This window comes from Athene noctua, chromosome 1, assembly GCF_965140245.1.
Source record: "Athene noctua chromosome 1, bAthNoc1.hap1.1, whole genome shotgun sequence".
Classification (NCBI taxonomy): Eukaryota; Metazoa; Chordata; class Aves; order Strigiformes; family Strigidae; genus Athene; species Athene noctua.
Genome location: NC_134037.1, coordinates 245,796,194 through 245,818,810, shown reverse-complemented (window position 1 = coordinate 245,818,810; position 22,617 = coordinate 245,796,194). Strand labels below are relative to the sequence as shown.

Here is a 22,617-nt window from a genome sequence, read left to right as displayed (position 1 = left end):
GTGTGTCATGGGGAATAGTAACTGTCTCTGAAATTAAAGGTTAGAGCCTAAGTGATTAGAACACTTACTGATGAAAATAGCAGTTTAAATTATGTCCAGAAACTGGAGTGTTGCAAGCCTAATGATAGTCACACTAGAAGAGGCTGGTATGATTGTTGAAATTGTCATATTTTTAATATGACAAGGTTAAAGCATGTGTAAAATGTGTTGTAGTGATTAATCTAGGTGATCAAAGAACATTTTAAAAGAAAATGTTCCAATTTTTGTACATAAAACAGTTTTTCCAGATGTGCACTGTATAATTGACTATTGCCTCGTGTAGTTGAACAGTTACACCCATTTTCCCATTTGTCATTAAACTTTGCTGTTTTCTGTCAGCTGGAAAGCAAATCAATCTCTTATTTGCTTCCTTAATACACCCTGGATAGGACCTCTATCATCTAGCCCTGTTCTGTGCTTCCATCCTAACCAATTTAGTAGATGTCTGTCAGTGGAACTGATTAACAAAATAGATGCAGATTGTTAGTATGTAATGACAAATATGTAATACTTCTTGCAAACTCATTTGGCATCTATTTTATTCTACATGGGGCTGCAATCAATTGTAAGACCAAGAGCTCTCAGGAAAAAAACGTTCTGCTATTTGAGAAAAGTAAAGCTAGTGAATGACAAATACAGTCTGGGCCTACTTGGATTTGCAGATAAGTCAACATTAAGCAACCTTATTGACTATAACTGCTGGATCAGTTGATGCTAGTTGTGGGTTCCTGATCTTCATGAAACCTTGCTGATGCTTCTGTTGTGGTTTCAGTGCTACGTGTAGATCTGTCTCTTTAATGTTGTAGTGGAGTTTAATTAGAGCAGCCATACAGTCTGTGAGTTCCCAGTGAAGACCCAAGAATGGGTAGGTGGTCACTTGCTTACAGTTAGTTTGCTTAAATATTTCTGTAGAATTCTAATTTTTGGTAGTTTTCATGTATTCACTGTCTAGAAGAATTAAATGTATTCACCATTAGATTAGAGTTGATTGTGTAAGAATGGCTTCTTTGTTCCGTTCACTTGGTGTTTAGATGGAAAGGGCAGTATACCACCACGTGAGCATTAGACTATATGTGTTCCCTTCAGACTTTTTTTATACCTAAGTGACAGATAAGAGATTGAACCTAAATTGAGAAAATGGTTTAATCCACTTGGTCAATTGCAGTGCTTTCTGCAATGATACTTTGAAAAAAAATTACTAATTTACTATGGTGCTCTGTATTTTTCACTGTTTACTAATGCAGATAACTGGTTTAAATTTTCTGGCATTATATTCATCCCTTTTTCTTACTGTGCCTGTTCTTCCTATACGTTTTTCTTTGTTAGGGATTACCCTTCTCAGAACAGAGTAACTACTGTTTAAGGTGTGTGCCTCCCTTCTGCAAAAATTTTGTTTACAAATGGGTTGGAATATTTAAACTCCCAATTTGTTAACCGTACTTAGATTGTCTTTTTATCTTATGAATAATCTTTTGTTTCTAGCTAACTGTTGTTTCAGTGTAGTAAAGTGTTTGAAAGATTCAGTTGAGCTGCTTGTTGTGCAACTTATGTCCACATCTATATTCTCTTCTGTGCACACAGCTTGCAAGAGCATTCATCCTTGTAAGAAAGAGGGTGAAAGAGGGAAAATAGCTTGCTTGATGTGATTCTTGTTTGGTAGCTGATGGTAGAATAGTGTGACTGTATCTTGTTTTCTTTCATGCTCTGTCTTGGAAGACATTATTGCAGAATTAAGGACAGACTTGTTCCACAGTTGTACTGTTTTAAGGCATTTGTGCTATCAGTACCTTTACTGGATCAGTTGAAAATCTTGCTCCAAACCTGTCTCTTAAGGAAAAATAAACTGCCAATTTATTTATTTATTTATTTATTGTGAACGTGAAGGCTGTAGTACAAGTTTCTTCCCAAAGTTAGCAACTAAGTGACTTAAATTACAAGCTATCTTCCAAAACATGACTCTGTGAAAAGTTTCCAGAAAATTCATGCTAAAGCTTTGGTTTTTAAATTTTTTTTCAACTTACTGATGATTAGGAGAGTTGTAGGACCAGTGTGTGCAAACATTGTAAGTACAGTGGGATTTAGCAGGTTACTCTGGTTATTCACTAATGTGTTCTCAGTCACCATCATTATGATGTCTGTGTTCGTCATTCCTTACATCTGTCTTTCTCTCACACACACATACGTATATTTTAAAAAAAGGAGTATTTTGCATCAAGAAATGTTGAGGAAGCTTGACATGCTTGTCACATAAATACTTTTCCAGATTTGATCATAATAAAAATAACTGAAACTTCCACGCTGAGGCTGGAAACTCTGTGTGTGCATGAGTGTCAGGGGGGTGTTTGGTTCCTTCGCTGTTTAATTTAGTGCCCTTGATTTTGCTTGTGGAACAGTCCTAGTGGATGACCATATGTAAAAGATTCCTCATTTCCATATTTGTTTTTCACGTTAAGAACAACTTGATTCTTTCAGAGTTATTTTTTTCTGAACTGGAAAAAAAAATGACCAGTCTGGCTGCCTACTAGCAATTCCACATACACATTTATGTACAGAAATGCTTCCACAGTTTGAGTAAGTGTAACTCCTCTATCATTTATGCTGCAGTGGCACGGGCGGGCCAGCAGCTCTGCTGCTGCGCTGGTCTTCTGACAAGAGTCCTAGGCTGTGTCTGCTTACTGTTCATTAGCAGTTCGGCAGTTTAGAGCAGTTTGAGATGGTTGCATTGAATGCTGAACAGGACTTCACAATGATTTTTCATTTTGCTTGGCACTTCCCATGCTCTTGTTGTTGAGGACCGGCTCAATAGTAGTCAGTCATATAGTCAATAATCATAACTATTTTTTGATATTTAAAAGAGTGAGAGTGCATATATATGTGTCTATCTATATAGATCTCAAAGATATTTTTGATAAAACACATCAATAAAACCTTGCTGTTTGGGGTGACCTGTGAAAGATTTTAGTGAATTTATGGTGGTTTTGCTGCAAATAATACCTAAATCTCTCTTCAAACCATTTTGTAAGAGGCAAAGAAAGATGATGAAAATACTATGTGCATGTCATCTTGACACATAAAAATATTATACAGAAGCAGTCGTTAATTGTAATCAAGATAATGGAACTTTAAGGAGGCATACAAAATCATCTTGTGATTAACTCTTGGTTTTACTATCACCTTCTGCTTGGTTTAGAGCTTTCAGTAATACAAATTCAGTTCTTTGTGAAGTTCTGTGGGAAAACGGTTAGCCTTAGGAGTTTACGTTGAAAAACATTGGGTTTATTTTAGAAGCAGTAATGCTTAAATTGTTTGGATTTTTTTTATCTACAGTTAGATATAAATATTCTTTAAAACAGGTTTTTATTTTAAACAGTCTCAAACTCCATAGTTCTCACATATCTAGCTTTTGTTATTGTTCATTTACCAGCTCCCTAGACTATGTAGGGTCTGAATTTCTACCACAACAAACAGTTAGGAAAAGAAATAAAAGAAGCTAACAGTGCCATACATCAGAAAACAACAAAACCCCATGTTTTACTTGTAGCCCTCACAATAGGGTGTTTTGGTCTCATATTTAAAGGTAATTACAAACATAAAAAAATACAGTTGCTTTTAAGTTGGTGAGTATTTCATATATTTCATCTTCACTCCTCCTTCTGTCTTTAGTGTTTCTGTACAAGTCACATCTGCTAGTTCTTTAATGTCTCCTTCATTCCTGAACTGGAGGTGGTAGGTATACTTGCTTATTGGTTTCTTCTTGTTTTCAACAAGAACTTCTAGGACTTCCATTGTGCTTACATAACCCATATGGCAGCACGTGTTGAGCATGGTGTTTGCTCTGTGAAGAAACATGCAAATGCAGAAATGCAGATTGGACCTTGAACTTAAAATGCCTTTGTGGCTTCCATGTTAGTACAAGTCTTCAACTACCTATTTAGAGCAGCCAAAATCTAGCAAAACCATCTCCACCACAGGGACATTTGCTGGATACAGTGGGGACAAATGCGACAATACTGCATTTGGGCATCAGACTGTTAAAAGTTTTTATGGGACAGTGGAACATTGGATAAAGCTGGCATCTTTTCTGCTGTATATGGCATTTTGTTCTTGGGTCTTTTCCGTGATTCGAAAATGCGCGTGACTGCTTCATGTCTGCAAACTCCTGATACACAATCAGTGCATCTGCATAAAATGATACTTCTGCACTGCTAGTTAACACTCAGCAGTACTGGTCCACTTATGTGAGGGTATATATCAGTAATCAGTCTCATCACAATTTTTTTTTCTAGTGTATGTGAACCCTTAGTAACATGAGAATCTGAACAAAAATATCCTGTTACAGGATTGTTAATGTTAAAATGTTAAAATTTTTAAAAAATCAATGTTATTAAATGCTAAAATTAAAAAAAAAAAAGTTAAAATTCTCAGTGTTACAAGGTAGAAAAGGCAGTAACAAATCTGTCTGAAGAGAACTTAGTTTTCAATATATTTGTCTTGTTGCAAATGATGTTGGAAAGTTTGTTGAGAAAATGAACATAAGAAATTTGTCCTCTGGATTCAAGTGACTGATTCATTCAAGTTTCATCTTGAACAATGCATATATAATACACCGATAGTTGTTGCTTGATCTAGGGAATGTGCAAAAGTGTTCTGTAGGCATATAAGATGTAAGGGAAGGCTACAGTTACGGTAAAATTGAATTTTCTGTCTACTTATTGCATCAGAAATGCATTAAGTGAATTATTCAGTTACAGAATTAAATTCTCATACCTACACGTGCAATATATAATATTTTTCTCCATCTGAAAACCCTTAATTGTTTAAGGGTTAGCTGTTTGAATGATTGCATCTTCCTGCCATGGTGGACTATTAGCTAGTTTTTTCTTAATTTGAGTAGATGCAGAGTTTCTTATTGAAGGCCTTTTACTGTAAAATAAAAGTTGTTTTTATTTTCAAGTGGTATGCTTAGGTAAGGTGTGGATACTCTGCCTTGGTGAGGTTTGGATTTGAAATTATTTGTAGGTCTTTGAAATTCTGTGACAAAGGTAAAGCAAGCTGTGAAATATATTGATCTGAAAATACATGTTTTGTGAATTAACAGGTGTTCAGTTTTGGGATACTTTTTTTGGCGTTTATAACTACCCTTAAATAATAGGCATTACAAAGGTAAGGTAAAAAAAATATGACCTAAAGTAATTACAGTGGAAACGAAGGTAAAAATCCGAGACTGGAAAACCTAAGATGACAAGAGAAAAGGAATCAAGGGAAGAGACTTAACCCGCTGTGCTTTTGCCAGAAGGGCTCCTGAGTTTGTTTATAAAGTCCCAAATTCTCAAATGCTCTAGTCTTAACTGAAAAAAACATGTTCTAAAAGTAACATTTTTTTAGTGATGTGTATATATATATATATTTATGTTTTTCAGACTCTTAGTGTGCAGTCTTCAGCAAATGGTCAGTTTGTGTCTCCCAGTGATATTCAGTTGAAATGTAATTATTGCAAAAGTTCTTTTTGTTCAAAGCCAGAAGTACTGGAATGGGAGGTAAGGGGAGTTTTGGTGTTATTTTTAGAATGACGATGAAGTGTTTAAACCTGTAACTGACATACAATTTTTCTAGATAGCTATTTTATAAGGTATTGAAACTTAAATTAATAAAACCTACCTCATTCTGTAGAATATTATTTAACTTTGGTGTGGATAAAAGCAGAAGTCTGTTCATAAATAAATAAAAAAGCATCTGTGGAATTAAAGAAAAATGTAATTTCTCAGATCAGCTGTAAGTTTGAAATCTGCTTTCATCTTCAGTTATTGTATGACTGTAGAAATGATAGACCATTATTACACTTCTCTATGAACAGAGAGAAATATCTGAACAGGATGTGCTAAGATTGATTGGCATATTTTCTGTTTAGCATTTTCATATGAAATTATGAGTATTTGTAGCACTCACTGTCAGCTTGAGAGTTGTAATTTTTAGCATGAGAAGTCATACCCTAATTGTGTGTTTGCACTTCTGTTTACTTTGCATGTTAAAGTTATGTCTTAATGGCAGACTATTAAAGTTGCACTATCCAGACCTTAAGATTTTATCCATTAACCCTATTTGTGATGCTTTGCAACTTTGCATTTAGAACAAAGTGTATCAGTTCTGCAGCAGAGCATGTTCTGATGATTATAAGAAACTGCACTGCATAGTTACATACTGTGAATACTGTCAAGAAGAGAAAACGCTGCATGAGACGGTGAATTTCTCTGGCATCAAAAGACCCTTTTGTAGTGAAGGTATGTATATATTTGTTTTTTTTTCCTAAGGTATTGGTCATTGTAGTTTTACTGTAGTTGAATTACTATGTTAATATTTACTGTTAAAATTTAAAGTAACAACTCATTCTGCTGCACTTGAGGCTAAACCAGAACTTTCTTCATTATTATTAACGAAGTGTGTGTACCTGTTAATTTATCTGAGCTCCTTTTATGGTCTTTTGTTGAGTTTTTCACCACTTACTCCAGATTAAGGAAGAGTGGACAACACTCTTAGGGGTGTATGTGTGTATAAATACATGCACATGCATATATATGTATGCACAAAAATGATACAGAAGTTCGTTTATTGAAATTTATGCAGCAGAGCCTGTACAACACTAAGTGCATTGAGGAATACCAAGCTTTTTTTTGATTAGTATTTTCAAAATTTAGTATGACAGTGGAAATTTTATATTGACTTACAATGGTTATTCAAGCAGTGACTCAAATGATGCCTACAGTGTGCGTTCATTACTGTCATTATCATTTTCCTGACTAATGATTTGGTTTTCAAAAAAAACCTAAAAAGGAGTTATATGGGCATAGGATTCTTTTAAGTTGCATTAAAATACTGTTTTAAAGGAAACAGCAAAATACAGTCATAACAAGAACCTATCTGTTCCACTTCTGCTGAGCTGTCCTTTGATACTGATATTTAATCCTGACCTTAGAAGTTTAACTACGAGTTTGGATAACCAGTCTCTGGAGGATATATTGAATTTTTTTTTTCCTTCAGTTATAATAACACTTTCACTATAATTTGATAAACCTTGCTGAAGATCTCTGCTTTCAAGCAGATTAAATAGTAGATGTACCAATATACTGTTAAGCTGGAGAGGGGTGGAGTGTGGGGCTGGAGGCAGCCTTCCTTCTATGCCATTCCCTCATTGCTCTGGACTTCTGGTTCTGATGAATGCACTGTGGTGGCTTAAATTTCTTTGCCATCACTGCTTTATTTTTGTAAAGTGATAGCTGGAGAGGAAAAAAGGACAAAGCAAGGCCCAGTTTTACAGTGTATCATTGCAGTGCCTGATTAATGTTTGGCTAGAAATTGTTTCTGTGAATAAAATGATTCCACGTAATATATCCAAAGACAAGATAAAACTTCTTTGGCCTGGAGATTACAGTATATGCTGGTATTACTGTGAATGCTTAGGACTCCCTAATATTAGAGCCCGGTGGTACGACTCCCTAGTATTAAAGCCTGGTAGGTGTCACAACAAAATCAGTAATGTTCATGATGCAAGCTGTGCCATATTACTACTTCCATAAATACATTTCTGTACAAGGGCACTTGAAATAAGTGAGGACTTGTATTTTCTATTGGAAAATTTGAGGAAGGAGAGAAAAAAAAGCACTCTTCTGCATGAATACAGTTACTAAATGGGGAGAATCCATTCCTGGACATACTAGTGTGTGTCCTGAGTTTGCCTGTGTTGGACTGCCAGCTTGACAGCAAAGATGATCTTTATGAGGATGAATACGCCAAATGTTACCATTAAAACAAAATGTATTGGCTTACTGTGGTGATCTGAACAACTGAGTAATAGAGAGGAGGTAATCAAAAGCACCATTAAGTAGAAAGTAACTTGAATAAATGTGACACACACCTGCTAGCTGTAGCTTAGGTCTCTTTGTGATGCATATGAAAAAAGCTGTCTGTGTTACCCGATGAAAATAAACTGCTGGCCTGGACAGAAGCTTTGTAGAAACAACCTAGGTCCTGTAAAGGAAAACCAATGATTGACATTGATTGCTGCAGAAATAGTAGAATCCAAGAGTTAACAGATCTGATGTGGGGAGGAGAGGGCCAGGTCTTTAGATAGACTGAGAGGAGGTCAACAAACAGAAGTTCCATCATCAGAGGTGATAGATTTCTCTTCCCCCTTTTCCAGGCACCGAACACTACCAGTTTTCCCTTGATGTCATAGCCTTTTTCCAGAAATATGTCCAGCCATTTGTAAAGTAGAAAAACTAGTAGATGTAACAAATAAACTTGTTGGATATGGAGGCCATGCTGGTTTTGATATTGCAAAGTGTTCCAAGAAACTCGCCAACTTAGAATATTTTGTTGAGCATGCGATTGTTCTTCACCAGAAGACAATGTATTACAGTTTGAGAAGAAATAACCTAAGGTGCTCAGTCATAAAAGTTATTGGCATTTTTGGAAGAAACTGAACTCTTGAGGGAAAATACTGGAATATTTCAGGTGTGTGTTTATAAAAGAAGGCTCCTAAATAAAATCAACAGAATTTAAGCAGGTGTTGAAATTTCTGCAAGAGTGCTTATTTGTCTTCAAGCAAACTGATGGGAAAGTTTATGTAAGATCAACCACAAATACCCCTTGAATGCTTATGCCTGCCTAGCTAGAGTACTGAAGATGTCATCACTCCTTCACTCACATTCTTCATGCCTGAGTTTTTTTTACGCGTGCACATACATACATATTTTCACACAAATCCTGGCATCCACATGGAAGTCTCTGGGATCAGTATTTCTGTGCAGTTTCGTTCCAACTCTTATTTCTTTATGTTTCTCTTGAGATATTTAAAAATATGTGCAGTGACTAGCTGAAATTTCCATTGCATTAAGGTGTAAACAGAACTGACTTATCATTTGTGCTGAAGATAGTTATTAATTCCTTCATGGATTAGAGTATGCTTTTTCTGTTTCTGTCTAAAACTTGAGTGGTATGTGGGGAAAGAGCAACCTGGACGGACAAGCTGAAAGAGTTTCATCTGTTCACCTGGTGCTGAGGCTCTGGAAATTAAACTGTCTGGGTGTTATGTCACTAGAATGCCTAATTCTAAAATACCAGTATCTAAATTAAATAAGATGCATATTGTATATCCTAAAGCGAGAAGATCAAAGTTCCTTTTGGATTTTTATGTGTGTATAGTTGCATGAGTGACAACTGAGGATAGGATGTGCAAGTTTTGAATCCTTCAAGTTATTGAGTTTGGGTTTTTTTAAATATATATCCCTTCTGAGGGTCTAGGAGAACAAATCAGTCTTTGGCAATGTAGCAATGAAACTGTTTTATGCTGAGTATCACCATGATTTTTTTAACTTTTAGGTATTTTGCATTTAATTCATTTTTTAAGTAGAAGTAAGTGTTATGATTTAAATAACACAGGCTTTATAATAATTTTATAATGTGAATGTTAATAATCCTGATTCATATCCAGTAGTCTGCTTCTTGGAAGGAGAAGGTCAGTAAGTTGTGGAGTAACTCAGTTATCCAGTGCTTGGAGTTCCTTTCGAATGGATGATACAGATAAGACAGCTATGAAACTATCAGTTGTACTGTCATCCTGAGAGTATGCCAGTAAGTTTTTGGAAATTATGAATTCTGCAAATTAAACGCAGTGTAAGGCAATTCTGATGTTTCCTCTAAGTAGCAATAATCCCTTTTGAAATACTGTAGAGCTGACAAGTGGAAAAAGACATTGAGTGATTTCAGAACTGAGTATGTCTAGGAAAGGTGTATATTTAGTTAAAGCATTGTAGCATGGCATTTTTCTAACAACTGCTGCACAGTGGATTGTTCAGTGAAGTATACTATTGTTTAGCTGATTAGTTTTTAGATTTATATGAAAACATTACAGATAGTGGAAATAGCCTAAATATGTGTTAAATTTTATATGGGTGCTTACATATGAATGTTTCACAACCAGTTAAGGTATTACCTGAAATTTATAGTCATTCCTGTTGTTACTAGAAACATTAACAAACTGGTTTAAAAACTGATGTATGAATCGAAGTGTTGCTAAGACTTAGTTATAGTTGCTGGGCTTCTCCAGTATGTGGAGAACTGCACTGAATAGAGGTTGGTATGCTGGCCCTGCCACGCTGACTGTGCTCTTCCCCTAGGTGAAGCAGGTTGCCATCAGCCCTCCTTCAGTCTCTTCATTCCTAATGTTTCGTTTCATTATTGTTAAGCATAAGAGCTACAGAAACTGTTTAAAGACAGCTTTTTTAAATAGTTTACATTGTCAGCTATCTGGTTTTAGAGACACAGATACAGCTTTTAAAAATAAAATGTACAGAATTCGGGCAAGCATACAGAAGTTTTTGAAGACTGTAGTAAAGTACCCATTTTTATGAAAAATTTAATGGCATAATTATAACTTCCTAACTGCATGCTACTTTGCAATAGGACCTCATAAAGCTATGAGGGATTGCTAAATGGTGTAGAATGTAGTTAGAAGAAACGGTATTTAGTATATGTAAAATTTCGTATTCCAGTTAAGTGTTTTTCATAACAGAAATCTTCTGTTAACAGACTCTTGGGTTTGTGCTTCACAGAGCTGTTATCTCCCTCTCTGCAGCTCTGACAATGGCCTACTATGTTAAAATAACTTGTGCTTGCTATGGAAACTTTTCAGCATCATTCTACCATGTTAGACAGTTTGGTTTTGCTTCCGACCACTTCCTTTGGCCGTGTCCCTCTGAGCTAAATTCTAACCTGAAATAGCAACTTCCTTGTAGCTTTCTTTTGGTTGATTTGGTCCCGAGTTGGAATATCCTGGCAAAAGGGGACAAGTAAAAAGCAAAACATGTTTTAAATACTGCAAAATATATGATCCATAAAAATGCCCTTTCACAATTCTAAGAGTCATGTTGTTACTGAGGGAAGGTATTCCTTTCCTACAAATTGGGTTAGTAGAAAAGTGGAAGTCAACTTTGGAGGGATTTTGAGGTGCCTGAATTATTCTGGGAGAATTATGATCTTCTTTGACTGCTTTGGACAGTAGTTACAGTGGGACATCCCTGACATCTGTTTGATTCACAGCAGTTTTTGTTAGAGAGCTCTGATTGGCACAGTGCAGTTGTTCAGGCTGCATCATCCTATTTAGTAGTCTGATATTAAATCTTTAAGCTGCAGATGACTATTCCAAACAAATTTTATTACTGTAAAAGCTCAAAGATACTTTTCTGCTGATAAAAACGAGTTGAAAAGGCAGAATATTTGAATTGGAGGAGTTCCAATACTTAACAGCGAAGTACTTGACAGTCTCCTTTGCTGCAGCAGCACCAAGTGAAGGCTCTTGGCTACGCTGAAAGGAAGCACAGGTCCACGCCTTCCAGACAAACACGTGGAAGAGCTGGAGAGTTGGTTCTTGCTGTATTCTATTTGTGGAAGAGTCTGATTGTGTAGATGTGGTTTCCAGTTAGTGCTTGTTGGATGCATATTTTCTGGAATGACTTGAAAATTTTAATTCATTAACCTGGATTTTGATACTCCTGACAGCATTCTTGTAACTGAAAAAGTCAAAAGATAGAACTATGCTGAGGAAGAGATTGTATGTTTATCTTCACTCTGTCTCTAGAGGGAGAACATTGATACTTTTAAAGTAACATCATTTAAATTCTAATTTGAGTACAGGTTGTGCAGACTCTTTAGATTTTTTGTTCATGGAGAGCTAGTTTCCACCATGGTAAAGAATATGAAGTGAAATCCTGTGAATTGTTTGACTACAGTGGTCCTTGTTAGACTGTCGTTTTTTGGTTTTTACTCCATTGTTGTATCTTTGAAAAGGTTTGAGGTAGTTCTTTAAGCAAAGACAGCATTGGCTTTTGCAGATAAGGGGTGATGACAATTTAAGGTGCTGAAATTATGAACACAAGAAGAACAAAGCATATAAAGATGCATCTTATTAACCTGAAAGAATAAGCAACTTGAAAAGATTTTAAAACAAGCAAAAACTTGAGTAACTGGATGGGAGTAGGAGGGAGGAGAAAGGAAGGAGTTAGTATCTAATATCAGCAAATATTAGGATAAACAGGCTTTATAAAAATTGAGTTGAATAATAAAATAGTAAAAGATTCTTCAGCAGAAAACAAGGAAGGAAGTGGGTTACACAGAAAGGATAGGGACAATCCAAGCTGGACTCAAAATTGTATGTGTTGCATCTGTCTTCCAAAGGAAAGTGATGTTTACTGTGAAACCAGAGACAGTGGATGAGAGGAATATGGATATGGAAGAGGTGGCTATTGCTTTTAAATCAATGTGGAGGGAGGCAGCAGAAAGATGTGGATGGAATGTAGCTCCAGAAATCTTCCAAGACCTCACTTGTGATGCTGCAGGCTTCTTGATACTACAGGCTTGTGCTATGACAAACTTGTTATTCTTCTCTAGATGAAGTTGTTAAAGGCTAACAGTTGAAGTTATTACAAGATGAGAGAACAGCCAGTCTTGTATGTAGCTTGGAGGAAGAGAAAGGTAGTCTAGTAAGTACAGCCTTTCAGAGATAGAAAACTAATTGCTTTTAGGATGGAACAGTTACTTTCTATAAAAGATGTTATTCTCTGTGGTAAAAGGAGACTGGTGTTGAGGCATTGTTTCTAGTTCAGCATTTCTTTTTTTACAGCTGCTTGATGTGTCAATGTACTGAACTTCCAGTAATTTGGGTAGGTGCTGATGGTAGAACAGGATCAGGTTCTTACTAGCTTGCTTGCCCTGAGTCTGCAGACAGTCAAGCGAAGTATGTTTCCTGCCATGGTTAGATCTGCAGGGCTGGACCTGGCAATTCTTGGGTCTGCCAAGAGAAGGAAGCTCTCCTGACCTGGAACATGTCTGAAATAAAGGTTTGGAGGAACTGCTTGCATTTTGTCCTGTCAGTAAGACTCTGTTGCATGTGTTAAGATCCTTATTCTCTCTCTCCAGTTTATGTGGGGAACCAAAGTTCAGGACTATTAGAAGGGATAGGTTTTGTATTGGATTTTGCTTGGAAGCCAGGATTCTAATTGCAATAATTAAGGATATTTTACATTGATTTAGCAGATACTCTGCTACTTCTTTTTTGCTTGGTTCAGATTTTGAATTAGAGATACTTGGTCTGAAAATGCTCCTTAATGGTCTCTTTGAGACAGTTGATTTGCAGGGTGGTCTTCTGTTAGAACTTTACAGAAGAACATTACTGATGACCTGTGTAGCTTGAACCAGATGACCTGCACTTCCATTTTTCTTTGAAATTAAGAGCTGTTTTCTCTTAGAGTTGCATTAAAGCACCAGAGGTTTTCATCTGATCATGCTGTAACTCATGTGTCTGTGGAGCAGAAATCCCAAGGAACGTAGGATTTTACTCCTATCTTTTTGTTCAAAACGTTGGGACTATCAGCTGTTTGTCTTGGGCAGTGCTTATACTCATGAACCCCAAGTCCCCAGTGGAGTTAGGCTGGCCAAGCTTTCAGGATTTTAGTGTTGATAATGGAAAGATCAGACAACCAGGGCTTTTTTTTATTGCTCATCCATAGTGTACTGTCAGTTAAAGACCACTTCTTGGTCACATCTGCAAAGCCAGCATGGGTGCTACTGCTCTGTTGATTCAGGATTTACATTGTGCACCATGAAGGCCAAGTTGTTTGAGGTCAGGATCTGTTTTGCCAAAGGCGAGTACCTTTCTCCATACTTCATAGAAAGTCTTACTACTCCAATCAAAACCATAGCATTATAATGGAAAGCTTTATCCTAGGTATGCACAGAGTACCGAGGACTTAATTAAAATACATTCTGTGGGAAGAAAGGCATTTTGTTTTCCTTTTTTCTGAAGTGACAAGATCTTGAAGCAACCACATGTACCCTGGTCAGGTGGATTAAGTTACCTATTACAAAGACTGAAAAGCATATCACACAAATATGAAGAATTTTGCTCATAATGTTGTAAAAAGAAACGCCTGTACTTCCATTTTTGAACTCTTCAGGGTTGTAATAGTCTTCTGTCAACACCTGAAGTTTTATAAGGATGGATTTTCTATATTCTGTAAAGGTCTACTTCAGCAAGAAGCCCTGTAGGCAGCGATCTATATAAAGACCCATGCTTTTCAGGCATTTAGTCTTGAGGGCTGGAATGTTGGACCTTTTGTTTCCCCTTACTTAATGTTCAGTGCTCATTATTTTCCATGAGTCACAGAGATGAGGGAGATATTTGGCTGTAGAATGGAAAATTTCTTGCCTGATAACTTTGTAGACTATTTAGGCAGATGCACACAGCTTACCTGATTATAGATTAGTAGAAGTACTCTACTGCCAGTCTTGAAAGGTTGATGCAACATTGATGTCTCTTCTAAGGCACAGCTGAAGAGGAGGATACATTGTGGTGCTGAGCTACCTCTGGAATTGTGAAGAAGTGGAAAGAATCTGATGCCCCGTATAATAATGAGAGATACAGCCAGCAGGAAAAAACACTGGCAAGAAATTTTCCGTGCTTTAATGGATACTTTTAACTAATAGCTTGCACACACTGGTATCTTCAGGATTATTATTTCCTTAAGAGCAGTGTATTCAACATCTGACATTGCACTGTAAGGATGATTGCTTGATTTGGCACTTTCCACCTGCATTGCCTGTTGTGTGTGTTAGTAATTTTTTTTTATTCTGTTCTTGAAGAATCAGATCTATAACTAAAAAACACCCCAGTTTAAAACACAGTTATTACCTACAATGTTTTATTTGTACAATTAATTTGTTAGCAAACCTTGTAGCATTGCAAGTTAAAATTCCTCAGTAACCTTTTGATATTGGAAGATGCTGTCTGCTGCAGCTTCCACTTGCATTCTTGTGCTTTTAATGATTTTTAAAATAATATATTTGACACATATGAAATTCTACCCTAATGGACAACAGCACAAGTCACTTCCTTGAGATTACTGAACACATTCTAATTGTAGTATTTTTATATTCTGTATGCCAGAGGAAATGCAGCATGTATGCTACGTATTTCATAATTTTACCAGAAGTACGGAAGTCTGCATGTGTTATAATATATGCCCTAGCAGAGTGGGCACTTGGAAGGCTTGAGTTCTGGTCTTGGTGCCTCTGTGGTAATTGGGAGATCATAAAAACCGGTGAAGAACCTTAGATTGAAGATCTGTGGAGAAGTTATCTTGTCCCTCCAGTGTTTAATATAGACAGTTACTTCATCTTCTCATACTGTTCTCTTCTGTAAAATTAGAACAATTATAGAGATATACAGTATAGATTTAGCCATCAGCTGAATAGACACTAGATTTGGGGTAGTTTAAATACATTATATTCTCAAAATAGCCTATGTAATAGCTACAGTATTCATCTTTTAATGCATTTAATATGTTAGAATGTCTTTTCTAATTTGCTTGAGGGAGGATCAGATTATTGGAGAATACAGCTCTCATTATGGCAACCTTGAAATTATGACTGCATAGCAAATGCAAAAAGGAAAAAACCCACCTGATGTGAAAATAAGAAAATAAAAGATTCGTTACATACAAATCCTGCAGAGATCTCCTATGTAAACTGCTATCATTGCATAATTATTCTTAGTACTGATCATTGCTTACTTTATAGTCATATTTAAGAAACTCCTCAGTTCTTAGCTCATCTTGTACCTGTTAGCGTTCTTAAAAATTAATGAGTTGTCTTAAGTGGTTTGTATTAATATGAATGAAAGTAGTAGTAGAAGTAAGTTGATCCTTGAAGATAGGTATTGTTTTAGTGGATAGTGTTGTCTAGCTTAAAATTTCTGCTCATCATTGTCTGGATATCTATCATTCTGAGGATGTGTAACTGGGCAATGTAATTCCAAGTCAACGCTTTTGCATGGGTCTGTATGAAAATAAAATTATGCATTTTTTTCTGACTATATATTCAGGGATTTGATAAGCACAGATTCAAGCGTAGTGTTTGGAAAAGATACAGACATCACATGTAACCATAGAGTTAAGCAGGAAAGGTATTCAGGTAAAAACATCTTGAAATACAGTCTGTTATACAACCTGAATTTGTCTGAAGGCCCAGTTGTTAGCTGTTACTGCATTCATTTAATTTTCAATATGTAACTCTTTAACTGTGATATCTCTCTGTAAAAATTACTTTGTTCCTAATGTTTAAAATCTGTTTCCAGGCTGCAAGCTGCTATATAAACAAGACTTTGCAAGACGGTTAGGACTGAGATGTGTTACTTGTAATTACTGCTCACAGCTGTGCAAAAAGGGAGCAACTAAGGAACTTGATGGTGTAGTGAGAGATTTCTGCAGTGAAGAGTGCTGTAAAAAATTTCAGGACTGGTACTACAAGGCAAGTAACTCAGAATTTTTGACGAGAGCTCCACAGTTAAAAAAACCAAAAATGCACATATGAGGATATCTCAAGGACTGTGCAGCAAATATGGCTTACTTCAGCAAAGCATTTGCTACACAATAAGCAAATGTATTAATTTCATCATTTGAGTTTTCTTAGATCTTAGAGCAGCATTTCTACCATCTGATTTTATTAATTTGGCAAGGAAGTCTTGAGTTACAGAAAACCAAGAAACTACTATGTATTTGTTACTTTATAATTCCTATTTTTTCCTCTCAATTGATGCCATATTTTTCTTGTCAAAACTTCTTAAATGTGTATTCAGAATGTTGAAAACACTGTTAACAGCTGGATGATACCTTTATTTGACTGACGATAAACTAGGTTAGCAGAGTTTTTCTTGTTCCTGCTTTTGCCTCCATTTTTGCCTTTTCCCTTCTCCCACACTTTGAACTGCAGAGGCTTTGATTGTTTCTTATTTCCCAGTGGAAAGGATGCCAAAGGGAAAAACAAGACCAAATGGATTTTTAATAAAAGTTTAAATCAAACAGATGGCATCTATTTCTAAATTTCTGGAAGCTTAACTACCTTATGAAGCACAACCATCAAAGAGTTCACATTAAGAGGTTTTTTGTTTTCATTTTTTGAAAGACATAAAGGTGAAATTGGACTGGGTTTAACCTGCGATTAGTACCATGGATAAAATATTTGATCTCTGGTGTGAACATCCTGGAAAGCTACACTTGATAATAACAAAACAAGAACTACACTTGTGGATGCAATTGCAAAAAAGACAGTACAAAATTCATCACCTTACCAAAACACTGTACACAGCCTGGAAGGCAATAAAAAGCTTGAAATATTAGAGGTCTAGATATGAGTCCTGTAATTCAAGATGATCTACCTACCATAAAAGAACTGAATCTGAAGACATGATATTTTGGAATGGCTGGTTGCAGAAATGTTACAGCCAAACATTGTAAAGTCTTTATTTTGAATAATGTATGTAGGGTCCTGTTAGACATTTCTGAAAGAAAATTCCTGAAGACCAGAATGTGTTTCTTCGTCTCATGTGAAAACAGGGTGACGAAGCTTGGCTGCCAAGTTCTTAAACTTACTAAAATGTTAACTTCTTACAGTAATACTTAATCTATATGCATTAAAACTTGTGGTATGGGGTGAAACTCAATCCTGCGTAAAAAGTGCCTTCTGATAGAGAACTTAATAAAGCTTTGGTGTGCTTTAGAAATCTCTTGGTGATTCAGCAAAGAATGTAGTCTGGGAGTGTGCATACCAAACTAGTTTCATGTACATAAACTTCTATAGAAGCTTGTACTCTGATTCAGGTTTGAGAACCGCTTGAAAACTCTGACTTCAGATTATCCTTCTGATCCATGGGATAAGGCAATAACTTAATTGGCCCATTAGGTCTGATTAAGAAATGCTGTTGGTACTGTGGTACAGGGAAGTTAGACATGACGCCATGAAAAGGTAATTTAGTCTAAACAGACTTGCTGGTGACTAGTGACTTTTGATACTTTCTGATGATACTGAAGTGTTAGATATTTTTACTTTTGAATCTTATGCTTTATAGTGGAACTAGTGTTACGTGATGTTAAATTGTTGTCATTTTTTCCAAGTACTTAAAGCCTTTGCCTAATTCAGTTCTGTTTTTAAAAGTCTGGGATTTAATACATGGGGAAGACATGTAATAGGTTTTGGGAAATTGTGTGTTTTGCTAAAATTGTCTTTTTTTCTTTACATGCTTGTTGGTAACTTCTCCCTCTTTTATATAAGTCACTCCAGATATCTTAGATTTGGTAGTGCATTGTTAGCTGATGTTCCTACCTAGTCATAAATAGATAATGATCAAAATATAGGAAGACAGAATAGATATGGACCCCTCCCTGAAATTGTACTTCATTTGCTGTTTTGTCTGTTAGCTTCTTAAAAGAATAGTTACATATGTATGAGCTTTGTCTCATTTATGCAATGTCCAGTGTTATTTTGGAGTTTCAATGAATGTATACATGAAGAGAAATAAGTAGTAATAACCTAGTAATGTTTTAACACCAGCATTGTGTTCATTAAACAAGTGTTTGTCTCCATCTTCTTTGTCTACTTTTTTTTATGGACACATCTTTCTCATGTAGTATTATCTTGAAAAGCATCTTAACTTTTAAAAATAGTTAAGTATTATGGGACAACTTCCCTGAATGCCAGAATTCTCTTCTCAAAAACCAGAAGTTAGCAGTGGTAGAAGCACAACAGACTGTTATCTAGGAGTATGAGAAGCACATCAGACTTACCTAGAAGTGGTCTTCAAACCTAACATGAGGGATTGAAATGTAAAAGAGTAGTTCAGTCCTAATCATCTGTTGGATGACAGCTACAGTTACCAGTTGGTGACAAGTTCTGAGAAAATTTCTACTGTATGGTGTTCATGCACCACTAAGATGAGGTAAAATTTTGGGGGTATTGAGGTTAGCTCCCCAAGTTATTGGAGTTCCTCCTGTAAACTTCACTTGCATGCTATGGTTTTGATGTCAATCTGAAAAATGCATGGGAAATTTAAATATAAATATTTTAGTACCCTGATGTTTGATGACAGTTTCAATCATTCGATGTTAGTTACACGAGAGCATTGAAAGTACATTGAAAAAGAGTATACCACTCTGAGAACAGCACAGAAATCTGTTTCTTTAAATACACATTGTGAAACATTGCTGAAGTGTGCTTACAGGTCATTTAAGGCTACAGTGGAGTATTGATTTCACTGAGTATATCTTATGTATTCAGTAGAGGTCAGGTGTCTTCAGCAAAGACTAAGTAGGAGGTGGGGGACTACAGTCTGAGGCATAGAAAAATTATTGTGGCTGGTGAGCTAAGATAGCAGTGATTGTCAACAGTAGTAAAAATTGAAACAGTGGAGCCAGCATTAATCTAAATGGTAAAGTCAGCAAGATGACCTTGTGGAATTTCTCTTGTCTGAATTCAGCCATTGTATAGTTAGGTATCTTAATTTTAGGTAGGTACTGTTTCAGAACAGTTGATCTCCTTTGTCTTATTATCACTCGCTCTCTGGAAGCATCTCTTGATTATTCTTTATTGTGGATTGAGCTCAGAATAGACAGCTAAGATTATGTCAAATCAATACCAGTCCAAACCATTGGATAACATTTAGGAATGGGTCATTGGAGGACTGAAAATGTAAATAGGAGCTCCACATGTGAAAACTTTGTTTTCAGAGCAATTCTGGAGCAAACATTAGTAATCTATACTAATTGCCATGCCCATTTGAACATGTTGAAGTTGGCCCCAAAACTGGTCAAGAGTGGCAAAGACGTTACGTGCGATTGGAGCGTACAGTGTATAGATGGACTTTTTGGAAACACAGAGATAGACCAGACATGAAGGGCAGGTATTTTGGAAATTCAGTTAACTCGTAGTGCCAGTATCCCAGATGAAAACAAATGAAAAGGGAAAGGAAACAAAAAAACAGGGAATCATGAATTCACATTTGCACTTTCAGTTAATTCCATAGTCAGGGAAGTGAGGAGAGCAACCAGGTAGTAGGAAACTTCAGTGCATGGAAGGCTATATAGTATTGGCTGAAAACATGATGATGGAAATGGTAGAATTACAGTGTAGCAAATGTAGGGATGAGAAATGAAGCATCCTTATAAAGGAATCTTGGATTTGCTATGGAATGGTAATTTCCATGTGGAAGCAAACCAATTTTTTTCACCTAAGTACTTTAGCAGCCCAGGAGACAATAAAACAGTCAAAGGTCTAAATGAAAGAGCAGAACCATGAGAGGAAGAAAACAGTTGCAGGAAGGCTGTAGTTGCTATATTTGAGATTTGTCACCTTTTTCTTTCTTTGAAGGAGACAGAATATTGAGCAGAAAGTGATGCTATGACAGTTACACATTGTGCAGCAGATCAGAATAGGTGGGCTTTTCTGTACCTGGGTCAGCTGTCAATCAGTGTTAGGTGGGCTTGAGATTTAAAATTAGAATGAATTATTTTTTCCTACTGGTATTTCAGCCTTTTGGTGGCTTTGGAAGATACATTTGCATTAAAGGTGTGAATTCACAGTTTCCCTAAACTCATAAATCCAGGCTATTTTGGCAACACTCCATACCTCATCTTCGTCCCTACTCCCTTCCAAGAATACAATTTACTTGCTCTTTTGTCCCACTGAGAACATCTCTGCTGCAAAATGTACTGTGGATCAGCATCAGCAGAAAGTCAAAGTGACAAATGTAACAAAAATTTATGGAGGATGGGGGTGATGCAGTGCTGTAAGGTCCCTGACCTTGTGTACCCTGCAGATGCATAAGCAGTACTGCTGACACCTGCACAGAGGAGGGGGAAGACAAGTACCTGTCCTTCCAGGGCCAGCTGGCACTTGGTGTGATCCTGAAGCCACACCACAGCTTCAATTGCTCCCAGTTTAAAGCTGGTTATATGGTTAGAATCAACCCTCTTGATATATCATCTTAAATACTTGAAAATTACAACACAAGCTGGATTTCCTACATTGCCAGAGGATGGTGCCAGACTGTGCAAGTACAGAAAAGGAACTCAACGTTTAATTACCTTTAAAATTTGAACTAATTGGCCTGTTAATACTTTTTTGGAGCTGCCAAAACTACAGTTGGACCTTGGGGTTTTTTTAGCCATCAGAGCCTTGTGCATAACTGCAATGTTGTGTATGGTTTTATGTATTAGTGTTTTATGTTGCATATTATCATAACTTTCCTCTTCTGGCTATATTGTTAGCTTAATTTATTTCGGATTCCTGAGTATCCATAAAGCTTCTTTTTTTTTTTTTAAGGACTGCTTTAGAATGGAGGTTGCAAGCAGTATCAAGGGAAGCAGTACTGCAAACAATTTGCTTACTTGAAGATCTGAAACTGGGGTTACCACTGTTCAGATAATATATAACGTGGCTGATTAAATTCAGTGGAGTCTATTTTGGAGAAAAACAATGTGTCTTAGCGATGCCTCATGAAATTATAATGTAAGCTGATGAAAGACACATTACTTAAACGTTTAGATAGTGATACAGAAGAACAAAGTTTTGAGTTTCAAGTTACATGCTAACTAGATTTTGTGGAAGCCTCTTCAGTTTGAGAGCTATTGTTTTAAATCATACAGAAACTTTGATGAACTAAATAACTACAATTTAAAATTGTTCTTGAACTACTAAAAGAGTGAAAACATGAAAGTTATTTACACTAAAGGGCTCTGATTTGATACCAAGAGTAGTGATTCTGTTTGTGCCTTAACAAAAAAACTACCAAACTTTGGGAGGAAAAAACCAACTCTACTTGTCCTCAGTTCAAGAGATTCATCAGGGAGTCTCAGTCACTTTCTGCTTTTGTTTTGCAGAATGCTTGGTTGAAATTAAGTGAAATCAGTGCATAAAATTTGTTTTTTGTTGACTGTCTAGAAGTGAGAAATTTTTTAAAGGCTTAGTGAAACACAACAAATTCATTCTGGGTGTTAACCCCCCACAAACAATTGAAAATAAAATGCCAGATGTGCCTGTACACAGGTTAGAAGGTAGTATAACTATCATAGAGCAAGACATACCTGTGTAGCGATAATGATTCTTCAGTACTCTAAAAAACATAACCTTTTAAAATGTAGAAATAGTGGGGTTTTTTCCACGGCCTGTTTAAAAATGTCAAATTCTTCCTTTGCATTAAGGCCGCACGATGTGACTGTTGTAAGTCTCAAGGAACTCTCAAAGAGAAAGTGCAGTGGCGTGGTGAAATGAAACACTTCTGTGATCAGCACTGTTTGCTCCGTTTCTACTGTCAACAAAACGAACCAAATCTGGCAACCCAAAAAGGACCTGAGAACTTACACTATGGTACGTGCTGGTTTATGGCTGCTGAATGGCAAACAAAATGCTTTCTTTAAATTAAAAATCTGCATGAATTATTTATTTGTTGTAATAAACTATGTTAGACTACCCTTTTTTATCAAAGAACCATCACTGACCTGCTTGCTTTTTTTTATATTGGCTCTTTATTTTATTGGTTTTTTGAGAGCTGAAACATTTTCAGGTAATCAAACAGTTTTGTAATCACTTCTTCAAAAACAAATCTTTTTAAGTGAAGCATAATTTTAGTGTTGTGTCATCATGGGGACAGAAAATATTTTCTTCTTTCATTGTGCTCCAGTTTGTCATTACTTGCTCTGT

The 22,617-nt window shown here is 36.2% G+C and overlaps 1 protein-coding gene across 9 annotated transcripts in view; it reads left to right on the top strand.

Annotated features, from left to right (window-relative positions):
- Positions 1–22,617, top strand: part of ZMYM2 (zinc finger MYM-type containing 2) — a 98,147-nt gene that overhangs the window by 54,719 nt on the left and 20,811 nt on the right. For all 9 annotated transcript variants that reach the window (XM_074915781.1, XM_074915810.1, XM_074915754.1 and 6 more), the window contains 4 exons: positions 5,460–5,576; positions 6,167–6,317; positions 16,223–16,395; positions 22,119–22,284. In XM_074915781.1, the coding sequence (XP_074771882.1) occupies positions 5,460–5,576; positions 6,167–6,317; positions 16,223–16,395; positions 22,119–22,284 (607 nt within the window). The remainder of the gene's footprint in view (positions 1–5,459; positions 5,577–6,166; positions 6,318–16,222; positions 16,396–22,118; positions 22,285–22,617) is intronic.